The following is a 23,973-nucleotide window of genomic DNA, read 5'->3' as shown; positions in this document are numbered from 1 at the left end:
GGTGTTAAAAGGAGGGAAGCTCCTTTCCATCATCGCAAAGTTGCATGCTGGCACTGGCAATATGTGTGGCAGGGTCAACGTCTTCGTGTGCAAGTGAATGCTACTCGTACAGTAATTTATTAAGAAATACTTATGCATTCTGAAGGAAATCGGCTTCTGAGATGAGTTTTTATCCTGAGGATTGAAATCTGTTGAGCTGAAATAGTATGTGATGTTCCTTGCTTTGAAAATAAAAGAAACCAGATTTTTAGGATTTTTCATTATACGTTACAGTTTAAAAAGATTTTTAATTCTATAGGCTATAAAAGCTTTTTGAAAAGAAAACTTCTCTTCACATGCAAACAAGGATTGAACTAGCCCCTAAGCTACTTTTTTTTTTTTTTTTTTTTTTTTTGGTCATGGGTATGATACGAAATCTCATTACTGAAGCTGACTAGAAGTACGGAGGATAGCCATTCATGTTTCGGAATAAAATAACCAGAGAAGTGATATGTTGGTAGTGCTGCATTTTGGCGCTATGCAAATATGAATGCAAAATTAAAATAGTCTTTGGAAGTACCTGTATTCTCTTTTTTAATGTTCTATTCTGTATATGCTTATGGCATCATGACTTCTAAACTAGCAGGATATTCACACTGCTCTCTAGGATGTAACAGTTAGATGGAATACTTAAATCGTTTTCCTTTTGCCTCTCTTAATTGCATTTTGAACATTAGAATGTACAGTAGAAGGGTGAAAAATGAAATACGTAGCGGTTTTCGTCTTTTATCAGGTTTACAAAATTGAGATATAAATCCATATGTAATCATTAAATTTTAATGTGATATGAAGAGTATCACCTTTTCCCTGCTTGTAGCAAAACCTGATGTTGAGACAAGCAAGGACAGGTAGCCAGGGAGGAATACAGAGAAATTGTTCGAGCAGCCAGGGATCAGGTTAGGAAGGCTAAAGCCCAGACGGAGTTAAATGTGGCCAGGGATGCCAAGGGCATCAAGAAAAGCTTCTACAGCTATGTCAGTGATAAAAGGAGGACTATAGAAAACATGGGTCCTCTTCAGAAGGAAACGGGAGACGTGTTTACCTGGAATATGGAGCAGGCTGAGGTACTCAATGACTTTTTTGCCTCAGTTTTCACCAGCAAGTGCAAGTTTTCACCTCTAGCCACACCGACCGAGTCACAGAAGGCAAAGGCAGGAATAACCCCTACATTTTTCACTCTGTGTTTTTAGGGGAGGGAATAATTTAAATATATAAGCTGTAAAATTTTCTGTTAACTAATCCTGTCAAGCTTTCTGTGTCTTTACAAGTACGTAGTTTAATTCATAATGCAAACATCAATTTGACTTTCTGTGAAAAAAGCTATAGCAGTTTAATTTCCTTCTTTCTGTGGTATTTCAACCTCTTTCCTATTCAGTGCATCGTACAGATTTAAGTGTGGTTTTCTGTTTCTTGTGTGTTTCAACTTGAAAATTAAAGTTGTTTGGATGTCGTTGTCCAATATTCCAGTAACTAAAACACCTGATGTTAAAAGTACCTAATGCTGGGTGTTTAGGCAGAGGAGACGCTCACCCATTAGAAAGTATATTGTAAACATCCTTAAAACTGTACTTGATCTTATAAACTAAAAAAAATATACATGAAGTTTTAAAATCATATTTCAGACTTTGTTTTGGACTTAGAGCTGAAGCTGTGTTTTTCCTGACTTAAAAGTACAACAGTTTGCTGCAAGTACTGTCTACATGGAGTATTTCCATCTGTGTCCCTTTCCAAAGTACTCCTGGTTTCTGGAAGCTTTGGAATCTGGTCATTGCCCAAGCTGTGTTCTGAAGTCCTAAATTCCATTCTGATGCACTGGAACGACCCTTTCAGGCCAGATGGGGAATGGGGGGAAACTTCATTCACGTGTGTATTTATGACTCTATGTTTAGAAGCTTAATGGAAAAAAGCCCCACCACAACAGCCCAGATTTTCTTGTTTCAGTTTAATGGCTAGGTACATCTAGTTGCACAGGTCTTTCAAATAGTAACTTGCTGTTTAGTGTAATTTGTGCTTTAAATAGGTTGATTTTAAAGTTGTAGATCTCCTACTGTTTTTTGCTTGCTATTGTAGTCTTAGGGATATGTTTTAAACAGTGATCTAAACCTAATAAAACTAACCTTAAGTTAATTTTCAGCTTTTAGGATTTTCAGTTAATCTTGTAAAACGTTCCCCTGACATCTCTCAATGCAGAATTAAAAAACAATAATATTAGGGAAAATAAGTTGCATGTGGTTTATTATGAGCCAGATTCAACATCAAGAAAGAAAGGACAACACAAGAAAGTAACGGAATACCGATCTTTTTAAAATAAATTACTATTAAGAAATAAGATTGCTTTTCATAAAATACTTCATTTGGTTTTATGCTGTGCTGTACAACGGTGAAGCCACTTAACCTCTAGGCACTGCTGTAATAAAAATTTTAGTGTACAGATGATGAATAATTAAATATCGAGTAATCTTTTTCAGCTGCCAGTTGAAGCCAGGATAGATGTGACGAAGAAGGCTATTAAAGCAGTAAAACATCTTTCTGAGAAATCAAGAAAAAAAACTTCTGGGAATGACATGGAAGATGCTGAAAATCCATCTGTTGCTTATGAAGAGACTCTGAATCATTTGCAGCAGTCTCTTGCTCATCTGGAAACACTCACTGATAGTTTTATCACTTACTTGAAAAACAGTGAACAGGTAATGATTACTGATCAGGTGCTTGTTTTGAATGTTGCCATGACTAGCAGTGATGGATATCAATCTTCTGTCATATTTTATTAATGTGTTGTAGCTTTGTTTTTGTTGATCCGGTCTATGAAAATTCGATTCCATCAATCTTGGCTTTTCCGTAGTAGATATTAAATCTTGGTAGAAGGAAAGACTCTGAATGATACATCCCTGTAAATAAAGAGTACACTGATTCATGTTCAAAAATTATCTGTTCACAGGATACACTACAGAAGTACGGCTATTCATATGATTTGTCAAGGTCAGAAAAAGAAAAAATCCATGACCAAGCAGTAGCTATGTGTATAGATGGTCAACCCCTGGACATGATACAACAGTTGTTACAAGTGGCTGTTGGAGATCTCGGTCTTTCTCCCAAGGATATTGTCCAATGTGCTATTAAAAAAATTGTATGTACATTAAGGTAAGTATACTGCCACAATTAACCCCAAAACCCTTTCTTCTGGGTTGGTTTGTTTGTTTGTTTGTTTTTTTGTTGTTGTTTGGTTTGATGTGGATTTTTTATTTGTTTCTTTATTTGGTTGGTTGGTTGGTTTGTTTGTTTTTTGTAGTGAGTACTTGTTTGCTTTGATGTCTGGATTTTGCAGAAAATTGGGCAGTAACAGGAAGTGAGTTCTTGGAATGTTTATGCTCCTGTTTACCTATAATTTCATATTCAGATAAGACAGTTATGGTTTTCTGAGTTTGGGAGGCCTGAGCAGCCTGAACAAAACAAGCCACTGAATTCATTCTATTCACTGGAGGGAGCTTTTAAGTTAAAAACTGTGGCTTTACGATATTGTCCCATTATGCATGTTTGCACTTGTGAATTTTTTGCCAAAATTACAATGGCACAAAAAACCTCCCTCTTAAGCAGAGTCAGAAGACACGTTTGTCGGAAACGGTGGGTGCAGAAAGAGCTCATGCATGTATTTGTGCAGCAGAGGCCGAGCAATGGCTTTTGCCACAACAGCTAATCCTATGAAAATAAGTATAATTTCCATTTTTGGAATAACTTGATGGGATATTTCTGGGAGCTGTTTTGCCTTTTTTTTTTTTTTTAATTTTTTTTTTTTATTTGCAAGGTTTTGAAAAATGTCTGTCAATAAAATATAGGCCAGAAATTTTTGTTCTTTGTTCTCATAAAGAATGCATCTTCGAGTTTTTGCTCTTCTTCCATCTCCCTTTGTGTCACACCCTATCCCCAAATTAAACAGCGAGTCTGAGTGCTGTTTAATGCTTCCTACAACACTTGAAAGCAACAATGATACCTAAAAAAAAAAAATCCTACCCGCAAACTTCTTGGAGAGAAACAGATTTCTAATGTAAGGAAGGGGGTTGTTTTGCTCAACTCTTTCAGTGTTCTCATTGTTACTGTTTCTTCCTGTTACTAGTGCCACCATACTATGAACAATCCCGCGCATTGTACCAGAAGCACAGTGGCTTTTTCTGGGCTTCACAGCTCCAAATCTCAGCAATTGTCTTTTCCATGGCATTGCAAAAAAACAAATAACTAACCTTTTCATGCAATGCCAGCAAACTGAGTCATCCCTTACTTTAAAATTACAGAGAAATAGGATAGAAGAACAGAAAATGCAGAATAACTAGATTCCACACAGTTTATATGTGCACATCCCTGAGTAAATCTGTTGAGATCTGGGTGAGACATGGATGATACAAAGGAACATGAAATACAGTTGATGCTGACCATCTTAATCTTGTTACCAGTGAGTTTAAAGTTTGTGTTAAGTTCAATGTGATGATCTTTTAGTTGAATATATTGTTTGAATATAGTCTTGCTTCCAAGGTACAGTTCTCACACTTCTGAGAAACAGTATACGACTAATGTAATAGTGGTTTCTTGGGCAAGGACGGAATGAAGAGTCCTGCATTGAAGTCCTGTCTTTTTGGTTAGCTGCGGCCTCTGTATTTCATTTCTTCTAGCCTAGAAGGGACATGGTTTCATTCACAGGTTTGAGGATGAAACTGTTTTAGTTTGCCTGGCATTTGAGAGAATGTAATCATCTCTGGGAACATAGAACTGTTAAAAATACCTGCTTGTGGACATGTTTACGGACTGCGTCCAACTCTGGAGCCCTCAGCACAGGAAATACATGGATCTGTTGGAGCAGGTCCAGAGGAGGCCACAAAAATGATCAGAAGGATGGAACACCTCTCCTATGAAGACAGGCTGAGAGAGTTGGGGTTGTTCAGCCTGCAGAAAAGAGAGCTCTGGGGAGACCATATAGCGGCCCTTCAGTACTTCAAGGGGGCTTATAAGCAAGATGGGGACAAAGCTTTTAGCAGGGCCTGTAGTGATAGGACAAGGGATAATGGCTTTAAACTAAAAGAGGGAAAATTAAGACTAGATATAAGGAACACGTTTTATGATGAGGGTGGTGAAACACTGGCACAGGTTGCCCAGAGAGGTGGTAGGTGCCCCATCCCTGGAAACATTCCAGGTCAGGTTGGATGGGGCTCTGAGCAACCTGATCGAGTGGAAGATGTCCCTGCTTGGGGTGGGGGGGTGATTTGGACTACGTGACCTTTCGAGCTCCTTTCCAACCCAAGATATTCTATGATTCTTTGATTCTGTTGTAAGGACATGGACACAGGTAAGAGAAAGCCAAGTATGTTCTTTTGACAATTTCTTTCATTGAAATACGATGTTTTTCCTTGGTCATGTTAATGCTCAGTTTTAGATCAGCTTGTCATTCGTAACACCTCCAGTTAAGATTTGGTAAGAGATATGACTGCTTTTGTAGCCATGGTGATTGTAAAATTCCTTGACATGTAATGTGAAACTTTACAGTGTCCTTTGAGGTTTGACCTTTTTGCTGCCACAGTGAAAATGAGTGTATTTATTAAGATAGTGAATTGATAGAGGATGCGGTTTGGGGGCTCAAATGACAATGCATGAATCGAGCATACATTGAAAATGATTTGTTGGGATCAAATGTGTCTGTGAAGCTGCTGCTGTTCTTTAACAAGATTTAAGATACACGGAAGTCCGCAAATTTTTATAGCCGGATCAAAGCATCCTGTCCCCTTTCCTACCAAGAAATTAGTGGCATTCTGACCCGCAGCACACTCAGTCTCCCTTGTTGTTGGACCAGAGCTGACATGTGAAACACTTAAGGCAGCAGGCAGAGAATGAAGTTCTGGGATTTTAGATCTATATTCCTGCCAGTATTTGTGCTTCCAGGATGAAGAGCACCCAAGACTTTTTGTCTTTTGCCATCACTGTTGACAGAATATTAACGAGCTCTTAAGAAACCTTCTGTGCATGATGTCTCTCTCTTCTCCATGATGTCTCTTTCACCTTCAGAGCAGCATAAATGTATTCACTTCAGCTTTTTTTCTGCAGTCAGTTGCAATTAATTCATCAGCGATTTTTTTTTTTTTTTATTATTATTTGAGGAAGTTTTCTTGGATTTAACATTGCTGAGCGCTACCTGTTACCTCTTCCTGGCTGGGTCTTTGAGGTACTGAATATTCCAAAGGAAATACCACTGTATCTGTAACCTAGTGGTTTCAGTATAAATATTTTCTTCCCCCTGCTCTTTTTTGGGGGGGGAGAGGGGGAAGATAATTTTATATCATCCACGATAAACAAGCAGATACTTCTCATTTAACTATTCATACAAAACTCTTCTGAAATATTTCTGTTCCAAAGAGACACATGCAGCAAGTACAAAAGAGTATTCTGCTGTTAGATGGCTGCTAGACACTGTTTGTCACTTCTAAGACCAGTTTAGACAGATAAAACTTTGAGAATTGATCTTGTTCTTTTGCTTTTTATGTGGGCAAATTATTTGGGCAGGATGATCTGAATGCATATACCAGAAAAAGAGAAACAAGTCTAGCATGGAAAATAATCTATGGCTCTACCTTGTCTTCAGCCTGTATGTGGACGTTACAGCAGATTGAAGTGCCACAGATGAAAAGAAGGCAGCCTGTCAAAGTGTCTGCAGTCTTCGGCAGAAAATTGATTTCTCCTGTCACTCAGTTTAAGAATGTCCGTAGCATCCTCAATGATGGTAGAGCTTTTGCGCAGCAACATAAGTAATAGTATCTTTCTTGTCTGGGTTTGTCCATTTGATGAAGAATCGTTTGGCTTTAGATAATCACTGTCCTGCTGGTTCTGACTGGAATATAGCAGTGTGATGCTTTTGGATATAAAGCTCACAAAGTCCCGTTATTTCAACTGTAATGAGTCTCGTTAATATGCAGAGTATGAAAAACCTATCGAAATTCTCCTTTCTACTCTGCTTCTTATCAACAATTTTCTGCAAACTGAATTATTTTGTTCATTATATGCATTGCAAGGCTGGAGTGTCTGCAAGTTGATTTAAAGTTCTGGGGCAGAGTCCATGACCAATAACTCCTATGCAGCACTTTCCAGTAAAGAAGGGAATGACTGTCTCTCCGGTAGAGAAAACTGTAGTGGCAAAGATGGGAGAATTAGTTGGAGGCTTCAGGTAAACTCAGAAATGCACTCATTTGGTGTGTGCTGTGACCTTATGCGATCAGTAGAAATGTTTGTTGTCCCCCCTCACACCTTCTTTTGGAGGAAGCGAAAGATCATTTCATAACATGCATGATAAATGAACAGATAGTGACCTACGGAATGTTCATCTACTGTGTTGATAAAGAGCATGAAATGAAAATTCTAGCATAAAATAAAATAGAAAATACTTGAAATAATATCCTCCCTATTATGAAATTCAATAAGAGGTTAATATTCTAAAGTAGCATTGCTCTAAAATAGGGAGCGATTAAAAGAAAGGTGTTGTTCGGCATCTCTTAAGCCTGTCAGTTATTAATGTTGTTGCTGTGAATAAAATTGGATGCATCTCTATGCTTCTGAGCATAGCTTTCAAGCTAGACCATAACACAAATTAAGACATTAGCCACATTTTGTGCAATACTTGCATTTCAGGGTTAATGGACAAAAAATACAAGTGAAGAAGTAGTCTTGCCTGTTTACCTGGAATGACAAACTGCCGTTCAATAAATGTAACGTTTCAAGGGAAAATTCTTCGGGTTTATTTATTGGAGCTTTGTTATGTTAGACAGCGTGGTTATTTTATACAGGAGTTTTGAAAGAGATCATATTGGAAAATTCCTTCTTTGACAATTGTCCTTCAAAGTAGCAGTTGTAAGATTATAACACTGAACTTGAGTCCAGATAGATATAGCGTTTCATGGAATTTTGGAAGCATTCACCAGGCAATGAACAGGAAAGGTTTGGTGAAATTTTGAGTTCTTGTATAAATGCCAGTGTTCTGTGAAAAGGGTGAAACCAACTTTATTAGACTAAGTAGCTAACTCAGAAGGAAAAAAATCCCAGATTTTTTTACTGTCTTGTCTCACTTGAGCAGGGGTCATACAGAATAATTTTGTAACTTAGATATCATAATTTCATTGTATTTCTGATGGAAATGATGGTTTGGCATTATGACTTTTTTTTTTTTTCCCCCCCAGCCTTGCATGATCAAGCCAACAATATATTATTTTCTTATTTTCCTGATACTTGGAGGAAGCACAAACAGAAAGAGGAAAATAAGTCTGGAGAAATGAGACGATATCAAGTATTTTTAATGAATGCCATAATTAGGTTAAAAGATTTAGAGGAAGTTAATTTATTCTCCTTTCAAGCATTCTTTGTACTTTATTGGGTTTGAGGAACTTGATTAAATATGCATCACTTCTTCTGAACCTGAATTGAAATCAAAATAAGCCTTTATCAGTGTAATTACACCAGGCTCATACCTACGAGTTTTGAGGTGAACACTGAATCCTGTTCTGTTGTTTAAAACATGCATAAAATAGCATATAATCTGTGTGGAAGACTAATCCTTCATTAATTATATTTGTTTCTGTTAGTAGCTGCTTATTTTTAATCATTAATTATTAAGAAAAGAACAAGGCAACAATCTGTGGAAACTTGACATGATTATTTGTCTCATGAGCTGTAATCTTTTTAGTTTCTCTAACCATTAGGTAGTAAAGGCAATATTAAGCTTAAAAAAAATGCTAGCTTTCAGTCTTGCTAGTTTTCTTTTTAAAATGTTTTCTCGTTCTAGATAACTGTGTCTTACTGTTTAGATTCTTTCCTCCTGTGAATGACAATCTCGAAGCTTTCAGTAAATGTCCGTGCAGCTACTGTACTTGAGAACGGGCTTCACAGCTGTATTAACTGAAACAGGGGGGTTCTGTTTTCAGAAATGCCCATTAACTTTTTGGTATATGTTTCTTTTGACCCCCATTTTTTGAGGTGCTCAGAGCCTGGTTGCGATAGGAACGAAAGACTTTCATTTCTGATTGGAAAGATGAAGGACTTTTGGAAGGCAAGTGGTAGGACTGTTCAGAACCAATGTGCAAAATTGAGGGTACCCAAAATATAAGGTTTGCTGGTCATTCTCCTTTGATATCGAAGTTGATTACGTACACTAAAGATAATTTAGGGCAAGTACAGCTACTAAGATCTCCATTTCTGTAGTCCATGTCCCATTCTTTTCTATTTCAGACAGTAATCATTCTTTTCGTAGAGTGAAAGCTGCTTCGAGTTTTCTTTACATATGCCATGTTAGTGCCCTTTGTTGCTGTCTTTTTATTACAAACTTAATTAAAAAAAAAAAAAACAACCCACAAAAAGCGTAGTAATACAGGAAAATTTAATTTGGGCCTGTAAACAAAACATTAATGAAATAGAATATATCTTAGGATTTCTTAGCTTTTCTTGTTTTAAAAACAAGCTTGAAACCATCTCCTAATGTCTGCACCTGCTTCAGTAAAGAGATTACTTCAATGCTGCTGTTCTTTTTACCGTTTCCACACTTCTGCAGTATTGGTGTAATCTAAATGAAGAGGTTTTTTTCTTTTTTTTTTTTTTTTTTTTTTTGCTTTTAATCAAGCTTTCATTTCTGTTGTTTGTCCTTCTCTGTGAAAAAGATACTTTTTTCTTTTTTTTTTCCCCCTAAGATTCAAATTTTTGATGTGGATTTTTAGTATTTTGGGTTTGTTTGGTGTTTTGTTTTGTTTTTTTTTTTTTAATAGATTTTATCTTTTGAACTGACATTAGCTGTCTTTGGGCATATGAAATCCTAGATATTTCTGTACCATAAATTAGCAAAATTAGAATTTCATTGTTACCAGTTATTCTGAAGAGGTTAGAAAAATATTTAGATTTAAACTCCACTTTTCTAAAATTTTTTAGATGCCATATGGTGGTATTCGTATTAACAATCACATTTCTATCATAGTCATATGTAACAGTTTTTAAGAAAAGGCTGGTGTTATGAGCTTTCTACTCCTACTTCGAACTCTTGAGTGCCATATAGCAATATACAATGCCCGAGGTAAACCAAGGTTTTGTCATACAACAAATGATCTTGCACTGTTCTGAATGGAGTCACATGTTGATTTTAAATCTAGTGTTCACTGAAGTGCTGGTCACCTATTAAGACAAAAAAAAAATAAAAAATAGAAAAGACGAAAGCTTTAATGCAGGAAGACATTAGAGGTTATAAAAATTCAGGTCTCTGTGCCGTATAGTATATAGTGCCATATATTATCATTATTATAAATCAACAGATTTATCTTACTGAAGTAGTAAGTGACAAAATTATGAACGCTTTCATAATTTTTGACAAAAAAATTGAGAAATATTTCAGTTATTTTTACACATTACAATCAGCTATACAGCCTATTTGGCTTTAGACAGAAGAGTCAGGATAGTCTGGACGTGTATTCATTTTTATTAAGAGAACATATAGGGAGAGGCCGCCGCTTTTAGTAGCAGAAGAGCTTTGATACGCTGATGAGCAGTAGAGAAAATACACTTTATCTCTAGGTTTAGTAAAGTACCTTTGGAGCTATTTGCCCTTCTTTTCTTCAGTGCAGCATTGACAAACTCTAAGACAGGCAAAACTGTTGTTTTTCTAGTTCAGTCCGGGCACCATTGCCACTGTGGTTTCTATGAAGAGACGGTGTAAAATCCCTCCCTCTTTCAGCACCAGGTCACATCTCAGGGTTGTTTTGCTGACAATCTTAGCCGAAAATGTCACTTTCATTGCATTAGGAGTGAAGCTTTTTTTCCTACCAGAGTGGGGTTTTTTCCAATATTTACTACTTTTTGTCTACCTGTGGAAGAACACTGTAACCGGAATGTCTGATGGGCAGCGTGATTCACCTTTTACTCTTCCTACATGTACATAGCGAATGCCATTTGATGGGTGGCTTTATCCTCCCTTTCCCTCATGCTGTTCTTGACCATGTGTTCCTCCTTTACAATTTTGTTGGTTCTGGTAAGCGTCGACCTGGTTGATTCAACTGAAAATGAATCTCAGAAGGGTTGGGGAAAGAAATTTGCTGATTCAGCAGATAGGATTCTTTTGAGTCAGGTTACAGTCAAGTTGGTTTCAACCAGTAGTGATACTGCAAGATGGTGTTTGAAAAGGTGGTGACGTTTATATGTAACCTTTAATCTGTTTAGTCAATATTGATGAGATCTTGAAGACAGTGAGATTACATGTGGATATTTTGCTCACCTAATCTGTGATACGGTGCTAGATTTTAACTATTCTTTTTCTTTCAAGTTTCACTTAAGTATATTAATATTTCTCTTTCCCACTTTCTTCTTGTTGCTCCTTGCATTACTTTGACATAAAAATAAAGATACAAGTTAAACAGTGAAAGTGGAAAATTGCTATAATTACTGAACAATTCATGTAATTCCTAGAGGTGACTAGAACTAGGTCAGATATTAAGGATATTATGGTAATTTTATGTCCTCCCTTAACAGTGAAAATGGTGGCTCATCTATATCAGTGAAAGATCCACTTGGAATCCTAGAAGGCATCGTTTCTGCAGTGCATGCAAGCGTTGAGAAAGGGTAAGCGCTTACTGTATGGCTTCTTTGGTTAAGGCTTTGAAAGATACTTCTCAGGAAAGCATTGAAGGTACAATGCTGAATATGGATGATTTTTCTTCATGGATATATATATAATGGGTTTGCACTTAATTTTCGAAGACTTTATTCTAGAACAGACTATCATTTATCAGGTTCAAAATCTGAGCCCTGACAGAAGGCTTTACTTGATCATTTGGAAGAAAGCAAGTCACTGAACCTAAAATTTAGATAGATACGTATTATGGCGATTTGATAAAATGTTATTTTCTGCTATGACTACCGCAAATTGTATAACTACCAGGAGTACTTCACTGCTTTTCTTTCAGTTTAGTAGATAAATTACACATAATAATGACTCACTTTCAGATATCTGAATTTAGATATCTAAATTTGGCAACATTTGTAGGGTATAGTGCAGAACCAGTTGCACAAGTGCTGTGTAATGCTTCGCCACATTTTTTTTTTTTTTCTCCTCTTTTGAGGTTGTCCTTATGTCAGGTCACATAATGGCCTGGATGTCTTGCTGACATTTTCCATTGCGTTTCTAGTAAAGACAAAGAAGAAAAAAAATTTTATTTTTTTTTCCTTAGACTTACAAACTAAGAATTCATATGTGATAATAATAAAACCCCATACTCCCTGGTAGGCAACAGAAACAATTACACTATTGTGGCAAGGCTTCTCTGCTGATATTAAATTAGTTAAATATTGGATACTGAAGTAGATTAAGTTGATGTCAAAATCTACAATAAATCTTATTTGCAATATTACAAGGTAGAATGGGAGAGTTGGTACTGTTTTATTCTGAGATTCATTTTCTGCACTCTTTTATTTGTGTACTCCATTAACATTTAACTGCTGAAACAATAAGCAGGAGTGAAAGTCCTTGTGATTACAGAAGATTGTTTACAGTCATTTAAATACTTGTTCTTATTTACTTCCGTAAACCTGAGCTATTCAATTTAAAAAATATAAGTCTTTCCTTTAGGAAAACATAGATAAACATCAGGTGTGAGCTCCACAAAACTCTTGAAATACTTCAGCAGATCCTTTTAATTCCCAAACTTTTAATTTACGGTTTGAATGCCTCCTGTTCAGCAGAGGCATGTCTAATTTAGCTGAAGTTCTGAGCTAACAGCATCATTCAGGCAATATAAAGCCTAAGTAAAATTGAAATCCTTGTAATATGAAAACCTAAGCTGTCAATGTTTATTATTTCAGAACTGCAAGACAGGTTAAATTGCAGTTTTCTGTCTGATATTACTTTCCCATCTGTCTTGTTAAGACAAATAAGGGAACATTAGTTATAAATCACACTCCACCTGGAACCACGTTCTTGATTTTTTTTTTTTTTTTTTTTTTTTTAGTTTGAGAAAAAAGCTTTAGTTTCAAATATTATTGAAAGATAGCAGAATAGCATTTACCGATTTGTTTACATGCTAGTTGATATCCTCTGAGGGACAGAATAGATATTCTGTTTAGAACTGCTAGCTGGTTGGTGAGTTCATGGTAATCTGTGTACTCCAAATGCTTTTGCACAGTTAGTATTCAATGTAATAAACTTTTTGAATCAAATGTTTTAATTTTTCTAATTAGCCAAGTCAGGAAAACTCAAAACTTAGATTTTTTTTTTTTTTTTTTTTTTAACATCTCTTCTTCTCTTTCTTGGGATTATGGGCATTCTGCAATCGTTATCATACTAGAGCATACAATAATCCAGCTGGCTAGAGATGATGCGGAAAAGAAATGGCTGGAGCTACATTCAGGAGAAGCTAATTTGCGTATGTGGAGCGTAAAGAAGGGACTTGTAAGGAAAGAAAGAGAATATAGAGCAACATGAATAAGCATCAGATATAAAAATATCATACTTAAAATGCAAGCAGTCATGTTGGTTTTCCACAAAGTCAGATGGCATAGAAGTACAGGCATCAGTTAGGATCAGACATCATAAAAAGGTTGGATTTTCAGGTGCTGAAATCCAGCACCATTACGATGCAATTGGCAGTCAAGGTAGTATGTGGGAGAATATGTGCACTCACAGCCCAGAAATCCAACCATATCCTGGGCTGCATCAAAAGAAGTGTGGCCAGCAGGTCGAAGGAGGTGATTCTGCCCCTCTGCTCTCATGAGACCACACCTGGAATATTGAGTCCAGTTCTGGGGCCCGCAACATAAGAAGGACATGGACCTGTTGGACCAAGTCCAGAGGAGGGCCACCGGGATGATCAGAGGGCTGGAGCAGCTCTCCTATGAACACAGGCTGAGAGAATTGGGGTTGATCATCCTGGAGTAGAGAAGGCTCCAGGGAGACCTTATAGCAGCCTTCCAGGATCTGAAGCAGGGCCTACAAGAAGGCTGGAGAGGGACTTTTTCCAAAGGCATGTAGTGATCGGATGAGGGATAATGGCTTCAAACTGGAAGAGGGTAGATTTAGATTAGATACTAGGAAGAAATTTTTCACTAAGAGGCACTGGCACAGGTTGCCCAGAGAAGTTGTGGATGCCCCATCCCTGGAGGTGCACAAGGCCAGGCTGGATGGGGCTTTGAGCAACCTGTTTTAGTGGGAGATGTCCCTGCCCTAGGAAATAGTTAATCTTTAAGTTCCCTTCCAACCTAAACTATTCTATGATTCTGTGATTCTATGAATATGTAACTGTATAGATGGATTTCTATGGTATTACATGGTTATTTGAAGTTCAAAAAAAGTTCTTGCACCACTTAGCTTTAGGCACCTGATTTACGAGGGCTAGTTTCTCTGCATCCACAGAGGTGAGTTCTTCCATTTCCACTGTTATGCATTTGTTATGTACTGCATGTACTTGCTAATGGCTCTAAAAACACATGTAGTACTTTGACGAGGATTACCAAAGCCTGTTTAACACGGTATTGTTTAATTACAGGGAGAAAGTAGTTTCTTCGGATGACCTTCTGGAGTGGTTGAGACCTTTCTGTGGTGATGACTCTTTAGCCGTGAAGCCTCGCATCAGAGTATTGCAAATTCTGGAGCAAGCTTTCCATCTCAGTGATGAGGATAGCAAGCTACTTGTGTACTTCAGGACGCAAGCTGTTCTCAGAGCTTGCTGGCCTGAAAGAAAGGTATTAATATTGATTCCTATAAATGATATCATAAGACTCGTTTTATACAAGGATTATATGATGAAATGCTGGTGTGCAGTATATGGTTGCGATGCATCCTGTTGGTATGGGAACTAATCCTACCTTCCTTTTGAATCAGGTTTCTAATACATCATAATTCAATGAAAAACAGTTATGTAAAGTTAATGGAGTTTTTGTTTGGGATAAGGAGTACATAATACCGAACTTGATTAAACACTAATGACTTTCCTCCATGTCAAGCATTGACTTCGAAATTTTTGTATATTCTTTCTTTTCTAGCCATTTTTTCTGTCAATTTTACTTTCCCTCTTTATCTTCTACTTGGTGTGACATTATAGTCAGAATTAGAATGAGAATTACTGTCCACTACCTCTTTTTTTTTTTTTTTTTTTTTTTTTTTTTCCTGGGATTTTAAAATATTATACCATGAATGTGTAGTAGGAACATTAAGGACATTCTCAAATGGAAAGACTTAATTGACAGGGAATGCATTCAGTCATAGTTAGTCTGCTATTGTCTCTTACAAGGCAGCACCTAACAACTGAAAGACAGTAGTAGCATAAAAACAGTTCACACCTTTAACTGCCCAAGTGATAATTTTAAGTCTTTTTCAATGTGAAGTCAGGAAAAAAAATACTGTAAAATCATTGGTGAAAGAAGTTACTCTTACGTATTTGTTCCAGCCAAGAAAGACAGAGTGCTGCTTCTACAAGTTTTCAAGTCTAAAACAGATTAACTTTCGTTCTGAATTAAAGGGTGACAAAATGCCAAACTTTCATTTTTAAAGTACATGTAAAAGTTGATGTGAGACTAATAAGGAACATCTAGGGAATATTCTCAGGAGTGAAAACGCTCAAGTTTAAGTAGACTATTAAAAAATCCATATATACAAAAGGGCTCTTGTTGGTTTTCATTAATATTTTAACTGCTTTATTTCATGACTCATTTTGTTGAAGTGCTTAATATAAACATATGTATTTTTAGAGGCCCTACGTTTCTAAGTACAATGAAAATACACTGAAGACTTAACAGGAAGAAGTAGTTTTGTCTTTGAAGCCTGTGCTGGTTTGAAATCATGAGTATCACTTGCTGCATCTAGAATTATGCAGAAGCGGAGTTACTTTTCATCCATTTTCTAAATGCCTCCCCCTCATGCCAAGACCTTATGGAACTAAAATAGAATATTTCTCATAGTTCCTTAAAAAAAAAAATAAAAATCTATGCACAAAACCATTTTATATTCATATAAAACAAAAGCAATATCTCAGTTTTGACTCACTGTGCTAAGATCATCCAAGGGAACAATCATAATAAAAATCTTAAAAGAAAAAGAAAATGCTTATCTCTTGCTTTTTTAAGAAATTACTTTTTCTCTTGCATTCAAAATAATACCAGCACTTAACTCCTCAGCTTCAATTCAGGTGTCTGTCTGTGATTGGATTCTTCATCTTCAGCTCAGTCCTTTGTCAATATTTGTGTTGCCTGTGACCTGCTTCCCAATCCGAAAGCATTTCAAGTCTGAAAGATTCAACTAGAGTATGTTTTAAGAAGAAAGTTACAGATAAATAATAGCTTTTAGCCATGCGTTTAGAAGACAGAAAAAGAACCTGTATTTGTCAGAAACCTTGTGAGACTCATTACGCTTGTTTGAGAAATATATAAGATCACTTCTATTTTCTCACATAATCTGGTGAGTCAAAACGTATGTAACTTTACATCATGAAACTCTCATCCATTTGCTTTTGTCTCCGGATGTTTTAGGAATTAATTGAATGCATTGCATACGCTGCTGGCCCACCAGGGCCCCCAGGGCCCTCGCAGCAGAGCTGCCCCCAGCCTGGCCGTCCCCAGTGCAGCACGGCTATTAAACATCGTGCGATTCTTGTTGTCCCAATCTTCCAGCCTGTTTAGGTCTCACCATATAATATGTTAATAATTTCTGTTTCCTGAAATAGGGGATTTTTAGAATACTCCTTGTTTCGAGCAGGAAAACATACCTGTTTATTGTGATGGAAGAAGTTTTTGTACTTACCGTAAGCAGCGGTCCATTTGCTCATAACACAGCGCTGCTGATGACTTCAGTGCCCTACTCTTTCGCTGATGAGTAAGCAATTAGCGCAAGAAGCCATGTAGTAAAAAGCTTAAGTACTGTGCTAGAGAAGTTCAAACCTTTCAGAGCTAATTGTATAAAAATGTGTATACAATACTGTAATGTAGAATTATCTGTATATACTATTTATTATTTAGCTAAGTTCAGAAATAATTTTCATGCTTAGCAATAGTAAAATCTGTGCTTATATGTACATATATAAAAATCATTGTTTTTTCACCCCACTTCCTGCTACAGAGTGCAATTAAAAGAGTCCTGTGGAACTTATTTAAATATTACTCTAATTTTCATGTCCATTCAAGCTAAGTGTGATCAATGAGAACCCTTTGTTTTCATGGAATATTTTGTGCTAAGTAACTAATGTGTGATTCAGACAGAAAAGTTACATTGGTTTGTCTGTTAGGTACCAGTCATTGAAATTCAGAGTTCTTCACAAATGCCCAAGAAAACAAATGAGTGATCCACTACTATTTTTTTTCTTTAAGTCCGCTGATATCAAATGCTAGTCTACAAGTTGATATTAGAACAAGCAAATTATGACCTTATTTGATGCTTGTTTGCTTACTTTGTGAACTAACAAACAGGGAAGGTAATAATATAAATAGTATATTGAAAACTGTATTCTCTATATTTTTGCTAGGTGCATTTCACAATCATTCGTGGTTCCCAAAACAAGAACGCTGCAGAATTCAGTAGTTATGTGACTGCTGAAAAGTGCAGAGAGAGATTTGTATGTGAGCTTTTGGCAAAGCGTTGATTAAGCAAGTTTCTCACGCAGGTTAATGCTTCAGGTGCAAAGACCTTCGAAAGCAACCCTGTTCTACAGAAGGGGATGTCGAAGCACAATTTAAAAGTTTTATCAGGTTGCTGGGTAATCCTGAGTGAAGCAGGGTCAAAAAGTACACGAGGAATTACGTCTTTCAAATGTGCGCTCAGGCTGCTATGTCAGTCTCTCTGCCTCACCTGTAGGTATCAATTTCTCTGACATCACTACACCGTTATTAACTTGGTCATCCTTCTCATCCAGTGAACTAGTAAAACCCTTGATCACATTTAGAAAAAAAAGAAAAAAAAAAAAGGGGGTGTGTGTGTGGATCAAATGCTATTTTTAGCTTGTAGAGGAACACTTTTAAAGGTTTGTTTGAGGGGTTTTGGGTTTTTTGTTTGCTTTTTTAAAAAATGAACTTTAAACTGTAAATATTTCAAAAAATGTATTCATTATCTTACTTCCGCATTGTTTTGTCCTTAGTTGCTTGACTTTTCTTACATGCTTCTAGGGGATCCCTCTTTTCCTTTACCGTTCCTTGGTACGAAAAGGGACAGCAGATTTTGTAAAGGATGAATGTGGATTTCTATTGAGTAAAGATAAGTTTAATGATATTGCAGTGTTCAATTACCAGAAAATGTGTGAAAGCCACCCTCAGTGTCTCTACTAATCCTCTTAGTCAGACTTTGCATACATCAAGGAGGGACTTAATATTTAATTATGCTCTAGGTGCTGTAAGTAGTGGTCCCACAAATCAATGTGCTGCTGGGAAACAGGCCAGCTCTTACAAAATTAAAAATGTGCTTTATGGAAGCAGCTACCTATCAAACAGTCAGAAACACAGCAATTTCCAGTTCTCTAATGATTAGTTAACAAAATTAAAAATTCAGGGGTCCTCATTTTTCAAAGGCTTGAGAGTCTTTAATTCACATTCCAGTAGCATCCCACGCTACTGGAGGGAGGAGGCGTGCGTTGTTTTAATCCCCTTGATGAATTTTATCTGAGGTCTTCAGGTTCTGTAATTTTCTAGTTAACTGGTGCATGAAAAATATGGGTCAAAATACTGTCTTTTTTATATATAAAGAAAACGTTGGGTGAGGGTGAGAAAAACGTGGTTTAGAGTGTCCATATCAAATTGTAGCTTTATCCATCTAAGATGGGAAATCCATTTGTTTTCATATAATATATAAAAATACAGTCTGTGACTCACAGCACTGTCTAACACATACGAAGTATCAACTAACGGGTTGTGTGTGTGTGTGTACACAGTCGTTCTGTTCAGTGACCAGTTACAAGGCATAAGTTACAGTAATAAGAACTAGGGTTTTGCCCCAGGAGGTTACAGCGGCGCCAACAAAGCTTCTGTAGGTAAACCAAGGGTTAGTTTAAGATACGAAGTTAATTGTGAAGCTTATAGAAAACACACCTTGTCTTGAAGGGATTGTTTAATTATTCTGCAAAAGCGAAATGTAATTACTATTTGCATGCCACTTAAATGCAAATAGTTTTGTCATTTAGAGAAGGTAATCTCATTTAGCCTTTCCCCTCATATTGTTATATTACGGTTGTTTTCATGATCTTGTGGTATATGGAGCTGCTGAGGGCTAAGCGTTTTTGAAAATTGAAAGGGATATCCAATATGAATTTAAGATTCTAACTTTAGGTGCCTTTCTTGTTTTATCTGTGGGTTTTTTTTGTTTGTTTGTTTGTTTTGGTTTTTTTACCTGTCCTGGTTTCAGCTGGGTTAGAGTTAATTTTCTTTCTAGAAGCTGCTGTGTTTTGGGTTTGGCATGACAATGATGCTGATAACACATACTGTTTTAGTTGTTGTCAGGTGATGTTTACATTAGTCAAGGACTTTTTCAGCTTTCCATAGAAGCTGAGAGGGAGCATAGACAGGACAAACTGGCCAAAGGAATATTCCCTACGGTAGACATCACGCTCAGTATATAAATGGGGTTGGCCGGGGGGCAGGGATCCATGGTCACTGCTCGGGACAGGCTGGGATCTTCGGGTGGTGAGAGTGACTTTTATCACTTTATTTTATATATTCTTTTACCATTATTATTGTTATTCTCCTTTTCTGTTACTGTTCTATTAAACTGTCTTTATCTCAACCCATGAAGTATTTTTTCCCCCCGTTCCCTTCCTTTTCTCCCTCTTCTCCCTACTTACTGGGGTGGTGGTGAGGGGAGTGAGCGAGTGACTGTGTGGTCCTAGTTGCTGCCTGGGTTTAAACCATGACATTCCCTAGAGTTTAGCTTTAAAAATTGCGAAATTAATTTGTGTTGTGTACATCCCACACGCATTTGCCCTTCCTTCATCTAGGCAATTTATGTATGCCATATGCAAGTCTTATGAGTCTCAGCAACCTTAGTAATGTCTACATTAACATAATGACTTTCTGAGAACTTGGGTATGGCTGTCAAGCCTCTGTTGTTCTTTTGTTCGTCTCTGCCCATTATATGAATATATATATATATATCTGTTTACGTGATGTTTCTTCATACAACTTCATAAGGAAAGGTCTCAATGGGAATAAGTCAATGTCCAGTGATTTTTCACGTCGTTCCCATTGCCTCTACTTGTGTGAGAGAGATTTGAACATAAGGATTTGGAAAGCACAGTGAGATGTGAGAATTCCCAATTTGTTTTGCAGAAGTCATTTATCAGGTAACAATGACCTGTCTTTAGCTTGATCTGGCAAAACGCAAGTGAAGGAGCTGTATCTCTTTAATTCTCAGCCATCTTTTATTTGTGAAAAATGCTTAATTAGAAGAAAGATTTATGGTCCTATCAACTCTGAGTAAATTTGTTATGATGTTGTTTATAATTCTAGAGACATTGTTTCTCTACTGGTAATGCATAAAAATTAAGTTTAAGAAATTTAATTTAAGTTTTAATTAATATTTTAAAACACTAATTTCCGTTCCTTGAAGGTGCAATTTATCCATATGAGAACATGTGAAATGTATTTTTTCTGGGAACATAAATTGTAGCGTGTATGATTAATTAAATACTTTAAGATGCAAATGAAATATTTTCCATCAGCTGCGCAAGTAAAATGGGTAAGACAAAGTGGAGAGAAAAGCAGTATAGCTTGAGCGAACATGATGGTTTGGAACGCGAGCTCTGGGTACCGCGGTATCCTGTGGCTAGCAGCAGGTGCTTCAGAGGAAGATAAGAGTGCTCTGGAGTGGATTCATGGGGGATAATTCACTTCCTCTAATAGGTCTTTTGTAATGAAGGTGTAAGTGGAGAATGCTTTAAACATTGCATATTCTGCTTTTATCTTGGTTTCAGAAAAATTACGAGCTCATTAGTGATGTACTGAGAGTTCTATTATTATGTTGCAAAGAAATTGGTGGATGAATTGTGATTCAACCTTGGGTGTCTCTTGCTAAATTCTTGGCATTAGTGCGCCATACGGCATTGAGCGCAAAACATACTGCAACTGTGTAGAAGGGGTTTGGGTTTTTTTGTTACCTATTCACGTGGTTTTGTATGTGGTGGTGTTCTGTTTTATAGGATAGTAAAATCTAGGAAATCAAAAGTCCCCTACTTCACTTTTTTCCTTATTTTGTTATTTACTCAGTCTAAGTAAACAATTCCAATCATGTTACCTCATCCACAGTGTTCTCCATCTCTGTAACTACTCTCCCCTCTATCTCAGAGCCCACTGTGATATGCAGTATAGTACCTTTCAGGAGGTAATTGGAAAAGTGAATGTGATGTTCTTGTGGAAATTAACAGTCTGCGCATATGCATCCCAACACCTTGGTGGCTCTCTCGACTTCGGCTGTACATAAACCGGAGGTCTCTGAATTTCATTCAATGCAAATATCATTCAGTGAGGCTCAGGTTCCTGTTTTTACTTGATGAGGCTAATTTAGCATATTTTAAAATGTGATGGCTTTACTGTTGTTACGTTTTGTGCACCATTATATGATCATTTGCTTACCCGAGACTTTTTTTTTAAGTCAATTGAAGGTTTCTTTCTACAGTGTCCTTGACAAACTTAAACTAGCTCATTTGTGTGCTGTATTATCTGTTCAATGCCTGCAGTCCTCCAAAAACATAATTTAGTTTGAAAAAGCAAAGAAGCAGTCATGAAATCATGAGAAATTCTACTTTTTACCTTATCCTTTCATCATAAACTGTTTTTTTTTGTGTGTGTGTTTTTTGGTTTTGTTCCTGTTAGCAGGTCAAGTTCTTCAGTGGTTTCTAGTTAGGAATGTTGTTAAAAGCCTTTTGAAAATATAAGTAGATTATAAAAGGCATTATTTTGTTAATATCTAAATGACTATTTTGTTTTAATAATCATGATGTTCCGTTGATGCGATGTTTTTTTTTGTTGGTTTTTTTTTTTTTTTCCCAAACAGTCTTACCTTATTTCATCCACCATCTTTCCAGTTGATGTCTTTTATTTAGAGGTCTGTAAACTCTGTATCATCTGAGGAGCCCCTCTCGGGTGTTCTTAAAATAGTTCTTCATATTAACTTCTGATAGTTCTTGTTGATTGAGAGCGTGTAGGTGTTTTCCATATTGTTGCAGTTATTACATAGGGACTCAGCTATGATGTCTGTGACTGCTAGGACTTTCACTACATCGGATCAAAAAGAAAACCACCAATTGCAGTGCTTATACAATGCCATTTGGTACGACAGCTGCCTGATGCTGCCTGTCTTTTTCTGATTCTTTTTATGGCTGCAACAGAGCTACTCATTTATTTCAGTTTTTACAGCTTAAATAATTTTGTGGTATCCATCCACTTGGTACTTTAAGTGCTGGTGGTCTAGGCCATAAATATGGATAAACAATGGAGGAATTTTGCATCAAAAATTTAAGTCTTTCTTTTCTGTTGTTTACTGAAAATAGTAGTACTGAAATATTATTTAAAATTGGAGCCAACATTAATAACCTGTTGTTCCTAAAAGAGAGTATCTTAGTTTATTGTGGGTTGTGCTTTCTAAAAATACATCTTTTACTCTGTCAGTTCAGCCTATCTGCAGGGTGTCATTTTCATCGAATCATAGAATGGTTTGGGTTGGAAGGGACCTTAAAGATCATCGACTTCCAACTCCCCTGCCATGGGCAGCGACACCTCCCACTAGACCATCTTTTGGAAAGATTAATTTTGACAAGTTTTCATTTACATGAAAACAGCTTTTAAAATATTTTTTCCTCTGTTAGCAAGAATTGCAGGCTTTGGTTATCAAGACAGCAGTTACACAAACAGCTGAATATTGGGAGCTTGTGCACGTACTGCTGCTTGATGGCAGCGATGATCAGAAAAGGTAAATTGACGAGCCACTTGCGTAAGGTACGGAGGGAAATGGCTGACGGTAATTTAACAGCTTAAAGTTAAAAGTAATATTTAAGGATTAAAATCTTGTCATTTCTAGGCTGCGTCTTCCAACACTCTGTTCTGAATGTAAAATATCTATATTATATATATATTTTGAAATAAGAAACAGTGATTATAGTTGGTGCACACAAGTAAAATGGCTTATGTGTTTTTAAGTCTCTCATGTTGCACAGATGTTAGTTTTAGCCATGATTTGCATAGATCCAAATTTTTACCTATTAACTGACACCTAGTCAATATACATTTTAAATTTTACGTGTATGTTAATCCTGTCTCTTTCAGTTCTGGCTAGCTGGATACATAAATCTTTCAAATGCGTAATTTTTCTTTATTTGCCCTTATCTCTCTATCAGTGTCTATGTACAGTCTTCAGAGGTTTTCTCTGCACTGAAATGTATTTGCAGATTAGGACATAGTCTCCTGCAGAATACAAATGAATGGATTTTATTTTCTGCATGAGTTAGGCATTTTTATGCATTTTGCAACACACTTGTGTTTATTGAATCTATATACATTTCTTGGTGTTAGTGAGCTGCATATCAAGCTGATAAGGAATTAAACAATGTATAAATCAGAAGAAAAAAGTTCTTGGGTATTTCCACAAGACAGGCAACTCAACATGTGGCTGAGCCTTTGTTTAATGCATCACCAGTAAGCTTCTGGTTGATTTGGTTTTTAACTTGAATTCCATAATTTGCTTATACTGCTCACTGGCTTCAGTTTGAGCTGGATTTGACCTGTGAGATTATGCGCATCCCTTTAGTATCTGTGTGCAGCAGGCTTTCATATGTGGTCAGCACTCATATTCACAAGCCCAACTTTGGGGGAAAGTGCAGGAAGGCCTGACCTCGGAGTTCTTGGGGTTGAAGGTATGGGTTGTGAACGCCAAGTTTGTCATGCAAAATTCCTGACTTCAGTTTTAATTTTGTGTTGATTTCT

At 36.7% G+C, this 23,973-nt stretch overlaps 1 protein-coding gene across 1 annotated transcript in view; it reads left to right on the top strand.

Annotated features, from left to right (window-relative positions):
- NBAS (NBAS subunit of NRZ tethering complex) overlaps positions 1–23,973 on the top strand; it is a gene marked incomplete at its 5' end in the record, with an annotated part of 193,283 nt that overhangs the window by 132,007 nt on the left and 37,303 nt on the right. The window contains 4 exons of the mRNA XM_082481713.1: positions 2,508–2,726; positions 2,978–3,180; positions 11,566–11,655; positions 14,574–14,769. Of these exons, the coding sequence (XP_082337839.1) occupies positions 2,508–2,726; positions 2,978–3,180; positions 11,566–11,655; positions 14,574–14,769 (708 nt within the window). The remainder of the gene's footprint in view (positions 1–2,507; positions 2,727–2,977; positions 3,181–11,565; positions 11,656–14,573; positions 14,770–23,973) is intronic.

Source organism: Vanellus vanellus (assembly GCF_965231255.1).
Source record: "Vanellus vanellus genome assembly, chromosome: 3".
Taxonomy (NCBI): Eukaryota; Metazoa; Chordata; class Aves; order Charadriiformes; family Charadriidae; genus Vanellus; species Vanellus vanellus.
This window is presented reverse-complemented; position numbering and strand designations above follow the sequence as displayed.